The 14,000-nt window shown below is 36.4% G+C and overlaps 1 protein-coding gene and 2 non-coding genes across 3 annotated transcripts; 1 reads left to right on the forward strand and 2 right to left on the reverse strand.

Moving 5' to 3' along the window:
• Positions 1 to 2,424: 2,424 nt before the first annotated feature.
• trnav-aac (transfer RNA valine (anticodon AAC)) lies at positions 2,425 to 2,497 on the reverse strand. Its single transcript has one exon. It is a non-coding gene; the product is annotated as a tRNA-Val (tRNA).
• A 3,527-nt stretch (positions 2,498 to 6,024) lies between these two features.
• LOC133459250 (histone H2A-like) lies at positions 6,025 to 7,552 on the forward strand. The gene has a single exon (XM_061739124.1). The coding sequence runs from the start codon at positions 6,122 to 6,124 to the stop codon at positions 6,506 to 6,508; it is 387 nt and encodes a 128-aa protein (XP_061595108.1). The 5' UTR covers positions 6,025 to 6,121; the 3' UTR covers positions 6,509 to 7,552.
• Positions 7,553 to 10,352: 2,800 nt separating this feature from the next.
• trnav-aac (transfer RNA valine (anticodon AAC)) lies at positions 10,353 to 10,425 on the reverse strand. The gene has a single exon. It is a non-coding gene; the product is annotated as a tRNA-Val (tRNA).
• Positions 10,426 to 14,000: the final 3,575 nt, after the last annotated feature.

Here is a 14,000-nt window from a genome sequence, read left to right on the forward strand (position 1 = left end):
ATTTCATGCATGCCATGTGCTCCTTTGTTACCCACCATGTGGGGAGCAGCGGTCATCTTGAGGAAAAAATCCAACTCCGTCACACTCAACTCCGTTACATGTTTGAATGTGACGGAGTTGAGCATAAGTGTTTAAACCGTCATAACTTCTGGCTGGAATGGCCTAGAGACTTACTTTTTCTGGACAGACTGTATAGAAAATCTGAGGGTAGATTTGACAGTTTAAAAAAGATTGGTATGGTAAGCTGTGTTTGTTTCCTCAACTCCGTTACGATTTTCAACTCCGTCACACAAGGCTCAACTCTGTCACACGTATACATTTTTTATCAATTATTTATCATTGTTTATGAAAACATCATCTATTGATGGTTGGAGGTTGTCTGAAATGTTTAGAAGATCATACAAATATAATTTTTTGACTCACATTCTGAAGTTAAAACAACTTTAACTCAAAGTCCAGGAGGCCCTTGGTTAAAAAAAATGCTATTTCAGGTGGAGGAAGAGCAAATGTGTGATATTGTCAGCATTTTTTATGTTCTCAATTATTGAATTAGAGTGAGGGACATCTGATTCATAGAAAAATTATGTTTTAATTACAATAATATGTTTTATTAGAGTTCAGACCAATTCCATAGTGTCCATAACGGAGTTGAGGCCAAATAGTGCCCACATCCCACAATAATGACCAAAAATGATTACGATTTGCAACCTGAGGTGGGAAAATATGATTTTCTACAACTTTAATATGTTCTTAAAGTTGTGAAGTATTCAGAATATTAATACATTTGGGTAAAAAATTTGAGAATGTCAATGTCTAAATTGCACCGGTTTGGAAGAATGACCCTAGGGATGAAAACGAGGGGGAGTAGGAGAAATGGGACAGGCACCTGGGCCAAGTGCCCTAGATCTCAAGTGCCCTAAAATCTCCCCCTTCTTTTTTAGGGGTTAGGGAAGAAAAGAAGTGCGAGTGGAGAAAAGAAGGGTGAGTGAAGGAGAATTGGGATTGGCCCTTAGAATGCACTTTTTTCTTTCCTTGTTGTTGTTAAGCGGAGGTCAATCGGAAGTGGCTCTTTGTTGAAATGGTTACCATGGTTACCTCGGGTACAGCGCCACCTAGCGTCACGGAGTCAGCCATGGTCTGGTTACAGTGGTTTATTCAATCTGATTCAGTCTGATCTCAGAACAGCATGTGTGATCAGATAAGTTGATCCAATCTTCTGCATGTCATTATCTGATCAGATCTCCAACCACCTTGAATCGCTGCATGTGCACGTACTGAGTGACAGACCTCCCGCGCGAGGGCCGGGAATAATAGGCCTTAACTTCCTCAACTTTTCTCCTTCGTTCTCTATGGTAGTTCTTATCACTGCGGGTGCAATATACTTTTTGACCACAAGCGAGTTTTGGGGGGCGCTGTTTCCACTTCTCGGTAGCAGTAAGGTTACCTGGGTCTCAAAAGAGTAGAAAACAAAATTCAAATAAAATAAGTCTAGGCATTGCTCGTTATTTGTTATTCTAATGTAATAATTCCTCTCGTTTTCTATGATCCATTATGTGAATTTAAATGCTTAATTTATTTTGTTATTCATATGCACCTTTTAATTCTTAGAGCGCCTTGTTTTTTGTTTTTTGTATTCCTTACAAGAATCTCCATTTTTCCTTTTTATTTTCCTTTCTTTTCATATTGCATTTAAATTTATATTTGTCCATTATCCTCTTTGAGAGTTTGTATATTTTCAATCAGCGATGCTCTCCTGTTCAAGCCCTCCATGCTAAACGTACGGAGAATCCAGCGGGTACACAGAGAGACTTTCTGAGTGACCCAGGTAACTTATTTTATTTATATAGCACTTTACAGCAGCCTTTCGGTGTGCCAAAGGGCTTTACAGCAAGTAATAGATAATCAGAATCAGAATCAGAAAGGGGGTTTATTGCCAAGTTTGTTAACACACACAAGGAATTTGTTGTGGTGATTGGTGCAATACAGTAAGAATAAAAATAAAAATATAAAAGCAAGCAAATATATGGAGATAAAATAAGAGATAAAATAAAATAAAATGTATAAACAGAAATAAACAGAAATGTACAATATGAGGATTAAAAAGTGCCGGATATGAGTATTTACAAAAAGTGACGTAGGATGACAGATGACAGATAAAATGTATAAACAGAAATAAACAATATAAACAGAAATGTACAATATGGGGTTTTTAAAATTTAAGGAGGATAAATAATAGAAAATAATAAAATACAACAAAAAAAGTCCAACTGTCCCAAACTACATATCATTTCATTTGTCAGCTTTGATTTTAAGTGTTTTTTTTTTCTGTAACTGTTTTTTTTTTTTATATATTTGCAAGCGGACCGTGGAAGGTCCTGGTGGAAAACTACATCTGTACCCGTAGAAAGAAGAAAAGCTAAAGTGTGTTTCCGCCCGGTCTCGAACCGGGGACCTTTCGCGTGTTAGGCGAACGTGATAACCACTACACTACGGAAACTGGCAACATGAGTATTGCTACACTAAGACATCGATCACAACAGGGAACGTTCTCATTGTTTGGTGGTTCTTTTTTTCAGATTTTGGCCTTGACTGAAATATGGGGATCTGTGTCTCAATTAGGACTTGACGTGAGTTTCATTAAATGATTATCTGTTCTTGTATGAATACAGTTTTATGTGGTGAAATTGAAAGTACAATATTTGAACACATTGTCACGTTGTGTGTCTGGAATTGTGTATATAGACACTGTGTGATGATAAGTAACAAAATCAACTCAGATTGCGTAAAAAAACAACAGTAAAAAAAAGTGCTCGGATGGCTTTACCATGGTTTTACTTTGAAAGACCGTTTTATTAACCGGAAGTTCCTAATCTGGTGGGTGATCACGAGGAGGGTGGCTGTTTTCACTTACGTCCGCATAAATGATAAATCTTAATTTCACAGTTACTGATTTGGCAGTGATTACAGATAGTGCTGTTATTCTGTTAAATGTTAAATGCTGGAGATGTAGGTGTTAATTATGCATCTTATCTAATTAGAAGAAACAGTTTGAGGGGACTAAAACAAAAGTATGTCAATGGAATTGTTAAGCTATAATGATGGCTGAAACCCAAAACCTGCCATCTGAAAAATGTCCTCTCCTGAGAGAGCAAATTACAAACTTGTTTCCTCAAACATTGACATTCTTTAAAGGTAACAATAAATGTTAGACTCTCACTGATATCATAGGATATTTTCCTTACATTTATTTTAAATAATTTTGCAGATATGAGGTTTTATGCTTTGGCCATCAAACAAATGTTGTTATCCACATCCAGATGTTTAATTATACACGCAGAATAATTGAAAACCCAATTAATTAAGTAACGAGTCTAAATTGTTTCTAGGAGTAAGTAGTTTGTCTGTCTGAACCCATGAAAAACTGGACCAAACCTCCATGACGTCCCCTGCAGGTTTTCTGAGGAGTGCTTTTGAAGTCTTTTTTTTTAGCAACAGTGATGACAGCTATTCATTCACTGGGCTGGCAACGATGTCTAAGAATACATAATGCTATGTATTCATAAATTATAGCTTTACATTATTTACTGGATGTGGTACCGCAAAATACCAATCACTGTACAGTTGTCGTGGATGTCAAATGGAGATCAAATCGATTATTTCTTAACCAATATTTAAATATGTTTATTTCATACTTAGTATTTTAGTCGAGTCAGGTAAGCCTGGTATCTTATTTTGAAAGTCTTCGCAGTTTGTTTTTTCTAATTTAACATTTGCAAACAGTGCAATGATAACAAAACTTCACATTATGCAATCGCACGTTGAATTATAACATATAAAGAGTATAACTCAAATAAAAAACAAAACAAAAAGCACAGCACATTATAACCAGCCAGGGGGGATGAAATTATAACAGAAAGCCAAAACATTTACATACATTTATGGTTTTGATTGCTTTTGAATTAGTAGAAAATTTAATAGAGTCCAGATACTGTTTTAATTCACAATGAAAAGTAAAAAAAGAGGATTTTTTGCGTAAGAATTTGAATTTGTGGATGTGGAATTTTCCGAGGATAGTCAACAAATTAATAATAAATGTTTCTTTTGGCTTTTTTCTAATTGTTACATGGTCAAAAACACCAAACAACACATCCTTCCAAAATAAAAAGTATTCGCAGTTGTCGGGGGGAAGCAGGGAGCGTGTTACGTCATCCTGTAAGTATCTTTTAAAATAATTCACAGAGTGTACCCATGTAAAATTTTCTTCAACGCTTCAAAAAAGACATAGACACTGCCTGTTGTTTCTGTGACGGATCCCCTGAAGATGTTTTTCATTTATTTTGGAGTTGCTCTTTCACTACAACATTATGGGTCCATATCTGTAATTTGATTTGTGTTTGTGTTGAACCACATTTCTCCCTTTGCTTTGAACATGTATTGTTTGGCTTCATTGACTATCCTTCTGTAAAAAAACAAAACTATTTTATATTATTAATCTTATTATACTCTTGACAAAATGGTTTATTCATAAATCCCGGTATACTAATCAAAAGCCTCTCTTTTGTACTTTTGAAAATGAGGTCAAACAATACATTAGAAGCATTAGACGGTCCACCAATGCAAAGGCCTTTAAGACCTTAAGTTTATTTTATTTTATTTTTTATTTATTTATTTATTTATTTATTTGCACAATGACAACAGTAAAGTTTTTTTTTTATCATACAAGGACAAATAATTTGTGCAGGAGAGGAAAAGAAGCCCGAAGGGCTTATAAAAAATCCTCCCCCTCAATACAAAATCTCCAAAACAAATCAATAAATAGAAAAAGAATAGAAAGGAAAAGAAAAGGTAAAAGAAACAAAGAAAAATACAATAAACACCCAAACAAAAATATCCATGAAATGGCAATTTCATTTTAGTACGAATAGCCTGTTAATTTTGTCTAAATAAAAGATACCCCACCATGCTGGTCCTAAACATTTTTAAGGATGACACTAACTTAAGAGATCTATCTAAACAGTTCCAGAGTTGAGGGCCATGGAATTTGATAAAGGATTGGTGACTGCAGGTACGACAAACAGGTAAATGAAAGTTAATTCCACCTCTAACTGAATAAGAATGAATATCTGATGATAACAGAAAAAAATTATGAAAAGTGCCTGGAAGGTCTTGTTTGAAATGAATGAACTTAAACATAAACAGGCATGTTTGAAACTTATTAATAGAAAAAATTGATAATAATTTAAATTTGCTAAATAAGGGTGCAGAAGGTGCTTGATGAGAAGAAAATGAAATCATTCTCAAAAATCTTTTCTGAATTAGAAATAATTGGTTAAGTTATGTGCTCTTTTCAATTTATTTTTGTAGTTCATTGTATCATTGTGTCCTGATTTTCCGCAGATGATAGTATGTCTCCCCCTGGCGGTTGTATTGTGCTGTTTGCATCTTGTCTTTCAATAAAAAAAAATAAAAAAAATGACGTTTTTTATGGAGGCCCATAGGGGACTTTATTCAAATGTTCCACAATTGTTAATTCCACAATAGAATTATAATTTTCCAAATATGCATGAGTTATTTGGGACAAAAATGAAATTAAAATGATTGAATTGAATTGAATTATTGCATTTTAATTTCCTTTTTGTCCCAAATAACTCATGCATATGTGGAAAATTTAAATGTAAATGCATAAGCCTGGGGGCGCTGTTTCTCTTATTGCATTTGAATATTGTCCTCTGTAAATCAGGTTAAATCATTAAAAATTAAATGTGAAACAGCTTTTCCATTTTCATTTTAATATTGTCATAGAATACCCATACAAGTATGTGAAAATGAAAATGAAAATTCAAATTGAATTATTGCATTTTAATTTCATTTTTGTCCCCAATTACTCATGCATAGGTGGAAAATTATAATGCTATTGTGGAATTACATTTGCATTTGAATAAAGTCCCCTATGGGCTTCCATACATCATCCATAACATGACGTCCTTTCTCTGATTGGACGTTGATTCTGCAACTGTAACTGACCAATGAGCACACAGACGGGTGGTATAAAAGCTGAACACGGCGAAACAAACACTGCTTGATACGTATTATTACCCCTTCGAGCTAATCTAAAATCAACATGTCTGGACGTGGCAAAACCGGTGGAAAAGTGAGAGCGAAGGCCAAGACCCGCTCCTCCCGGGCCGGCCTGCAGTTCCCCGTGGGCCGCGTCCACAGGCTGCTGAGGAAAGGAAACTACGCCCAGCGAGTCGGGGCCGGAGCTCCGGTGTATCTGGCCGCCGTGCTGGAGTATCTGACCGCTGAGATCCTGGAGCTGGCTGGAAACGCCGCCCGCGACAACAAGAAGACCCGCATCATCCCCCGACACCTGCAGCTGGCTGTCCGCAACGACGAGGAGCTGAACAAGCTGCTGGGAGGCGTCACCATCGCCCAGGGAGGAGTGCTGCCCAACATCCAGGCCGTGCTGCTGCCCAAGAAGACCGAGAAGGCCGCGAAAGCCAAGTGAAGCTCCGGCTTCTGCCCCGAAACCACGGCTCTTTTAAGAGCCACCACCTCCTCTGGAGAGCAGTTCCCAATTCTATTCTGAACCTGCTGCTGAAGCTGTTTTCATAAACTGCTGAACAGTTATAAGCTGAATATGAAGAACAGGAGCTGGATAGACCTAGGGCCGGATTCACAAAACATTCTTAAGAAAAAAAATCTTAAGTGTATTTTTTTTCTTAAGTTCAGTCTTAAGAAGATAAAAAGTCATATTCTCCAAAAAAGTTCTTAAGTATTTTCTCAACTTTCTTCTTAAGTTTCTTAAGAAAAAACTTAAGAATAAATGGTATTCTTGAAATAAAAGTTCTCATTTTTTCTTGACTTTTTTCTTAACTTTAAGACAACCTTGACCTGTCTTAAAATTTATTCTGTGAAAAGGTAATAATAAGCCTCTAATATCACCTTTTTCAACACATTTTAGATTAGTAGGTCATAGTTTGAGGATATACTTTGTAATTAATTACACAAAGAGCCTGTTAACTGTTTGTTAGCATGTTAGTTAGCGTGGTAGTTAATTATTATTCATTTTCCCCAATAGTTTTTTTTTCTCACATTAATCTCATCCACCATAACCTTGAAAAGTTCCTGCATCTCTTTTTCTCCTTCTCCATGTTTAGTGACTGACTGACGGTTAAACTACCTGTATAAATGTTGTTTGTTGGCGCGTATTTTAAGAAGTTCTTAAGTAGAAAAATAAGAAATTCGTAAGAAATGACAGTTCTTAAGACGGTTCTTAAGAAAATAATGAGGAATTGCACTTAAGAACTTTCTTATGAACTTCTTAATTTTAGATTTTAAGACATTTCTTAAGATTGTTCTTAAGAATATATTGGTGAATCCGACCCCTGGTTTTGATGCTCTTGAGGGCAAAATGAGCATAAGGAGAGAAACATTTCTAATATAAACTGGGACGATATTTTGTTACTGCTGGTCTGTAATGAGTTTTTTTTTTGTGTGGATGTAAAGTTTTGCTTTTCAAAAAATAAAAATTGATCTGGGATTATTTAGTGTGAAGTGAACATTTTTCTTTTTTTTGAATGCAATATTATACTGTAGCTTCGAAACTGGGAATAAAAAGCAAGACATGGCAGATTAATTTAATTATAGATCAAGTTACACCTTTAAAGTCAAACATGTATTACTTGAAATGTGCAAATGATTTGTATGAGTGATTATAAAAAAAGCTGGACTGTTTCATAACATGATTTTAAAGAGCTGGAAATTCAGTTATTAACTTTATAGCTACCCCAAATGAGAAATTAGGTGATATTGTGGCTTTATCTTTTGTGTTGAATATGGAGCATATCACCTTCCTGTGGATTTTTCCAGATGTAGAAATTTGATCAAAAAGACAAAACCTTATCAAGTAAAGAGAAAATCCGAAGTGCTCAGGGAATTGTTCAGAAAAAATCTTGAAGGTGCTCTTTGGTGTTGGGGAAAAAAAACAATATCTAGTCAAAAAAAGGAGTCCAAGGCACTCTTCTTGTGGAAAAATATTAAAAAGCCTTTATAGAAACATGGCTAATAAGTGTAAAAACATGGGAGACAAAACCTTATGTCGGTTCCTAATTTACTGCACAACATTTCTGGTTTAATTATACTACTGTCATTTAGCAGACGCTTTTATCCAAAGCAACTTACATATGAGAGAACAACACAAGCACAACATCCTATCATATTACACTGTTTATAGTTTGTATGCTTTCATATATAGTTCTGATTGATAAAATATATCTAATATATTATCTGTGTACAAGATAAGACTGTATCGATCGATGTAAAAATACATGTAAACGTTGTTGTGCCCATCCCCCCCACGCCCTGCTGACTGTCACAAAGACGTATTTTCACGGAAACGCCCCCTCTAAAGTGCAGAGCAGCGGACCAATCACAGGCGGGGGACGGCGCAGTCATATTTGAATGCCGTCTGTATGTGCTTGGAGTAGGGCTGTAGCTTACTGTTTTGAATGGTAGCACTGGTGCTAGCAAGTTAAAAATTTTAGTAGCACAAATAAAAATGTACTAGCACACCCGGGTGGACAGTTAGTTAACCTGTTTATTGTGAAATCCATGTTATATTCATCAGAACTTCATTTACATGTTGAACAGCACAGAATAAACCGGTTCAGTCCATGCTGATAATCAGTACTGGAGTTGAGGGGGATGAGGGGGGATGGCATCCCCCCTGAAATAAAAACGGTCCAAATCATCCCCCCTGTAAACCTGCCATCCCCCCTTTCCATCCCTTATGTCATTTCATCAATGAATGTGGTTTTACTGCTATTTCAACATTTAGTCATCACCAGAAAAATAACTTATATGACAATTTTCACCTGTTTCAAGTAAGTTTTCACTTGAAATAAGTAGAAAAATCTGCCAGTGGACAAGATTTATCTTCTTATTACAAGCAAAAAAATCTTGCTCCACGGGCAGATTTTTCTACTTATTTCAAGTGAAAATCTACTTGAAACAGGTGAAAATTGTTGTTTTTTCCGGTGATGAGTCTTGTTTTAAGTGTAATGAGATTTTTTTTACTAAAATGAGACATTTTTACTAGAATTAAGACAAATATTCTTGTTAAGATTTTGAGTTTTTGCAGTGATCCATTTTACTTATCCTGTGAAGGACAGAGTCACATTGATACGTTCAGAAAACTGTTTTTATTGTTGTGTTTTGATGTATTTGATGTAAACCCAGTGGATATTTAAAGCTTACAGAAGGCTGCATTTAACTGCTGCTATGTCATTCCTGCAGTATTTCTGCAGGTGTTTTGGTCAGTGCTATCATTTGTAATATATTATATTATTTGTAATCAGCACAAATTATCTGTCCCCATATGATAAAATCCACCATCCCCCCTGATTTATTTTTACAACTCGAGTACTGCTGATAATGAGATCTTGTTGTGAATGTTTCTAATGGACATCCCTCAGTGCTGATCCGCATGAGATCCTCTGTGGTGGAGACATGAAGACCGCTCCGGACAGAATTTTTAATTCTGTTCTGGGCGGAGAAACCTCTCGCATTGGGCAGAGGAGATTGGAAGCAGCAGCATGATTGCAACCAAGTGCAGGATGTTCTGTAAGACAGAAACTATATGTAAGTTCTGTTTGAATATATTATACTAATTCTAGAGATATTATTATTGACATACCTCAAAGTCATGTTTGTATGGCTCTTTTGTCAGAAGAGTCTAACACAAAGCTAGGTAGCCCTGGTCGCTGAAGGTGCTGGCAACGAGGACCTTCAGATTGTGCCACTCCTCCTGCACTTTGTTAGTGCCTCCTCTATGAAAATAGAGAAGTGTGAGAAGTGTTTAAAGAGAGGTAGTTATTGAGGTAAGTAGTTCCTTAATGTGTGAGTTTAAATTTAAAGTTTAAATCAATCTACTCACTTTTTTTTTTTTTTTATTTGTCCATTATCCTCTTTGAGAGTTTGTATATTTTCAATCAGCGATAATCTCCTGTTCAAGCCCTCCATGCTAAACGTACGGAGAACCCAGCGGGTACACATCCCGAGAGACTGTCTGAGTGACCCAGAGGTAACTTATTTTATTTATATAGCACTTTCAGCAGCCTTTCTGTGTGCCAAAGTGCTTTGCAGCAAGTAATAGATAAGGAGGATAAATAATAGAAAATAATAAAATACAACAAAAAAAAAGTCCAACTGTCCCAAATTACATATCATTTCATTTGTCAGCTTTGATTGTAAGTGTTTTTTTTTTTCTGTAACTGTTTTTTTATATTTGCAAGCGGACCGTGGAAGGTCCTGGTGGAAGACTACATCTATAAAGAACAAAAGCTAAAGTGTGTTTCCGCCCGGTCTCGAACCGGGGACCTTTCGCGTGTTAGGCGAACGTGATAACCACTACACTACGGAAACTGGCAACACGGTTATTGCTACACTAACACATCGATCACAACAGGGAACGTTCTCACTGTTTGGTGTTTTTTTTTCTTCAGATTTTGGCCTTGACTGAAATATGGGGATCTGTGTCTAAATTAGGACTTGACGTGAGTTTCATTAAATGATTATCTGTTCTTGTGTGAATACAGTTGTATGTGGTGAAATTGAAAGTACAACATTTGAACACATTGTCACGTTGTGTGTCTGGAATTGTGTATATAGACACTGTGTGATGATAAGTAACAAAATCAACTCAGATTGCGTAAAAAAAGAACAGTAAAAAAAAGTGCTCGGATGGCTTGACCATGGTTTTACTTTGAAAGACCGTTTTATTAACCAGAAGTTCCTAATCTGGTGGGTGATCACGAGGAAGGTGGCTGTTTTCACTTACGTCCGCATAAATGATAAATCTTAATTTCACAGTTACTGATTTGGCAATCGCCTGTGATTGGTCTACTCACTTTTTAAGGATGTCAGCAAAATGTTTCAGGAGGACATCAATGTCTTAAATGCCATAATCCAGCAGCTGGATTTGACTTTCAGGCCAGCTAGGCATCGTGGTTGAACACCCTGAAGCATTTGACTGCATTGGAGGCTTTGTCATCCGAACTGAGCAAACAGCCAAAGCGAGACTTCAGTTCTCCAACAGCTACTGTATATCCACAGCTGTTATAACATGTTTGTTGTTCAAGGCAATCTCCTTTCAGCTCCATTCCCTGGAGAAATGTAGTACAAATATAATCAATATTAATATCATTTTTAACATAATATACAATCCCTCATTCAATAATACTATGAAAATATTGCAAAAGATTTATTACTGAAGCAATGAATTTTACATTTTAATATATTTACTGTCAGAATATCATACAGCCCTGCCATTCCTTTCTCACAAACCTGAAATATGACTTTCCCTGTCGCTCTCTGGGTGCATGCAGTGAACCTCTCTAACATTCCACCTCTTTCATGTCCTCCAACTCACTCACTGTTCTCTGCAGCTCAGTTGTGGCTTTTGGGAGAATCAGGTCATTTTTTTGAGAGGACTGAGAGGACTGAGAAATTGAAATTGGTTGAGCTTGTATCCTTGGGTAAATTTATATCCATTTTAAAAGACAGAGAAATTAGCTCTCTCGGTACTTGCGACTGCCCCGTTGTGTAAATTTTACCATCGTTTTTATTGTTTCCCCGGAATGTGTGACTGACTGTCTGTGTTTGTATGTATTGTTTTATTCTTTTTATGCTGCCATTTTGGCCAGGTCACTCTTGAAAAAGAGGTTTTAATCTCAATGAGTCTTTCACCTGGTTAAATAAAGGATATATATATATATATATATATATATATATATATATATATATATATATATATATATATATATATATATATATATAAGAGTGCAGCTAAGTCTGCCTAGCCCATGGAACATGTCAGCCAAAAAATGGCTGAATGCACAAAAGTGTGAAAGTTCCATCTCACCCTTGACCTAAAGAGCAAGCAATTAAGAGTTTTAATTGAATTATTTTTTTACAACAATTTGTCTGTGAACACAGTATTTAAAACATGAAATAATAAAAATAAAATAGTTTACTTTTCTTGCCCTCCCTTGCACATCAGCAGAGGTAGCAGAGGCAGCAAGGTGGTCCATGTGTTGCAGTGTTGCTGCATACTGGCCACTGTCCTCAGCAGGATCCCCTGTCTTGGATGGCTTGAGCAGAACATTCAAAGCTCGCTGAATATGTGGAACCCAGTTCACACTCGATGGGTGATTGCAATAGATAATTACATTTTGTTACACAGTTTATTTTGATGACGTTAGCTTTACCGCATAAGGAGAGATGGACAGGGCTCCACCGCTCTATGGTGATTTTTAGTTTTGTAGTAGAGGTTCGATGTTGACACGTACCAGATCAGATAGCTGTGGAGGGAAGATAAGACCCAGATATTTAATGCCTTCAGTGGGCCATATAAAATTTCCAGGTGTGAACAGATTCTTGGGGCAGTAATCTGAAAGAGGGAGTGCTTCACATTTCTCCCAATTCACCTTGTATCCTGACAATTTAGAGAAACGGTCAATAGTAGAAAGTAGACACGGGAGAGAACGCTCAGGTTCAGTTATAAAGACTAATGTGTCATCTGCATACATCATTAATTTGTGTGAGGAAACACCTATCTGAATGCCAGGGAAGTTAGGGTCTTTCCTCCAATGTAATCGGCTGATCAAGCAAAGCCACCGGCCCTTTGACAGTGTGGGAAGGCCAAGAGGAGTGAGAAAAGCACCTATCTCCTGCGCACCTGCTTCAGAAGAGTAGAGTTTGACATAGAAGTCCCTAAACGCTTTATTTATCTCCTCTGGGTCTGTTATCAGCAAATCACCTTGAACTCTTAAAGCTGAAATGGAGCTTAGTGCCTCTTTTTGCTTAATGTATCTAGCCAGCAAACGGCCAGCTTTGTCCCCCTCCTCAAAACATTTTTGTCGAGCCCTGAACAATGCAAATTCGGCTTTGCATGTTAGAATGGTGTTCAATTCATATTTGAGCCTGGTAAGGGTAGTTAGATGGGCAGAGGATGTGTTATGTTTAAACGCCCTCTCTGCTATGTTAAGTTTCTTTTCCAGCTCCCTCTGCTTGATAATGACGCTAACTTAAGAGATCTGTTTAGATAGATCTCTTAAGTTAGCGTCATCCTTAAAAATGTTTAGGACCAGCTTGGTGGGGTATCTTTTATTTAGACAAAATTAACAGGATATTCTTACTGAAATGAAATTGCCATTTCATGGATATTTTTGTTTGTGTACTTATTGTATTTTTCTTTGTTTCTTTTACCTTTTCTTTTTCCTTTCTATTCTTTTGCTATTGACTGTTTTGTTTTGGTGATTTTGTATTGAGGGGAGGATTTTTTATAAGCCCTTCGGGCTTCTTTTTCCTCTCCTGCACAAATTATTTGTCCTTGTATGATAAAAAAAAGAATTATTGTGTTATCACTGTGCAAATAAATAAATAAATTAAAAAAAAAAGATAATGCTTGTCTTTTTTTTTAAAGGAAGCACGCTGTATGATGCAGCCCCTGATGAAAGCCTTAAGGGCCATATTATGCCAGCAGAGGGCGCAGAGGGCAAGTTAGTCTCCTTGTAAAAGATAATTTGAGATGTTAAATATTCCTTAAAATCCAAATCCAATAGAAGGCCGGAGTTAAGTCGCCATCTAAAGGAAAGTGGAGTTTTTTTAACGGGAAGCAAGCGGAAAAATACAGGAGCATGATCCGAGAGGAGTATGTTACCAATAGTGGAGGGAACTATAGAGGAAGTGATAGAATTGGAAAGAAGTCTATTCTTGATAGAGTACCATGGGGGGATGAGTAAAAGGTATAATCTTTCTCGGAAGGATGTAGTAACCGCCAAACATCTACTTACATTTTATTTTGTCTGCTTTGCATTGAAGCACAGGTTATATCCACATTTGCATAACATCAAGACAATATTTTTTTCAAAGGTTTATTTTCACAAAAATATCTCATTGCATATTTTCCAAAAACAAATGTATTAAAATCTTTATAA

This window comes from Cololabis saira, chromosome 14, assembly GCF_033807715.1.
Source record: "Cololabis saira isolate AMF1-May2022 chromosome 14, fColSai1.1, whole genome shotgun sequence".
Lineage (NCBI taxonomy): Eukaryota > Metazoa > Chordata > Actinopteri > Beloniformes > Belonidae > Cololabis > Cololabis saira.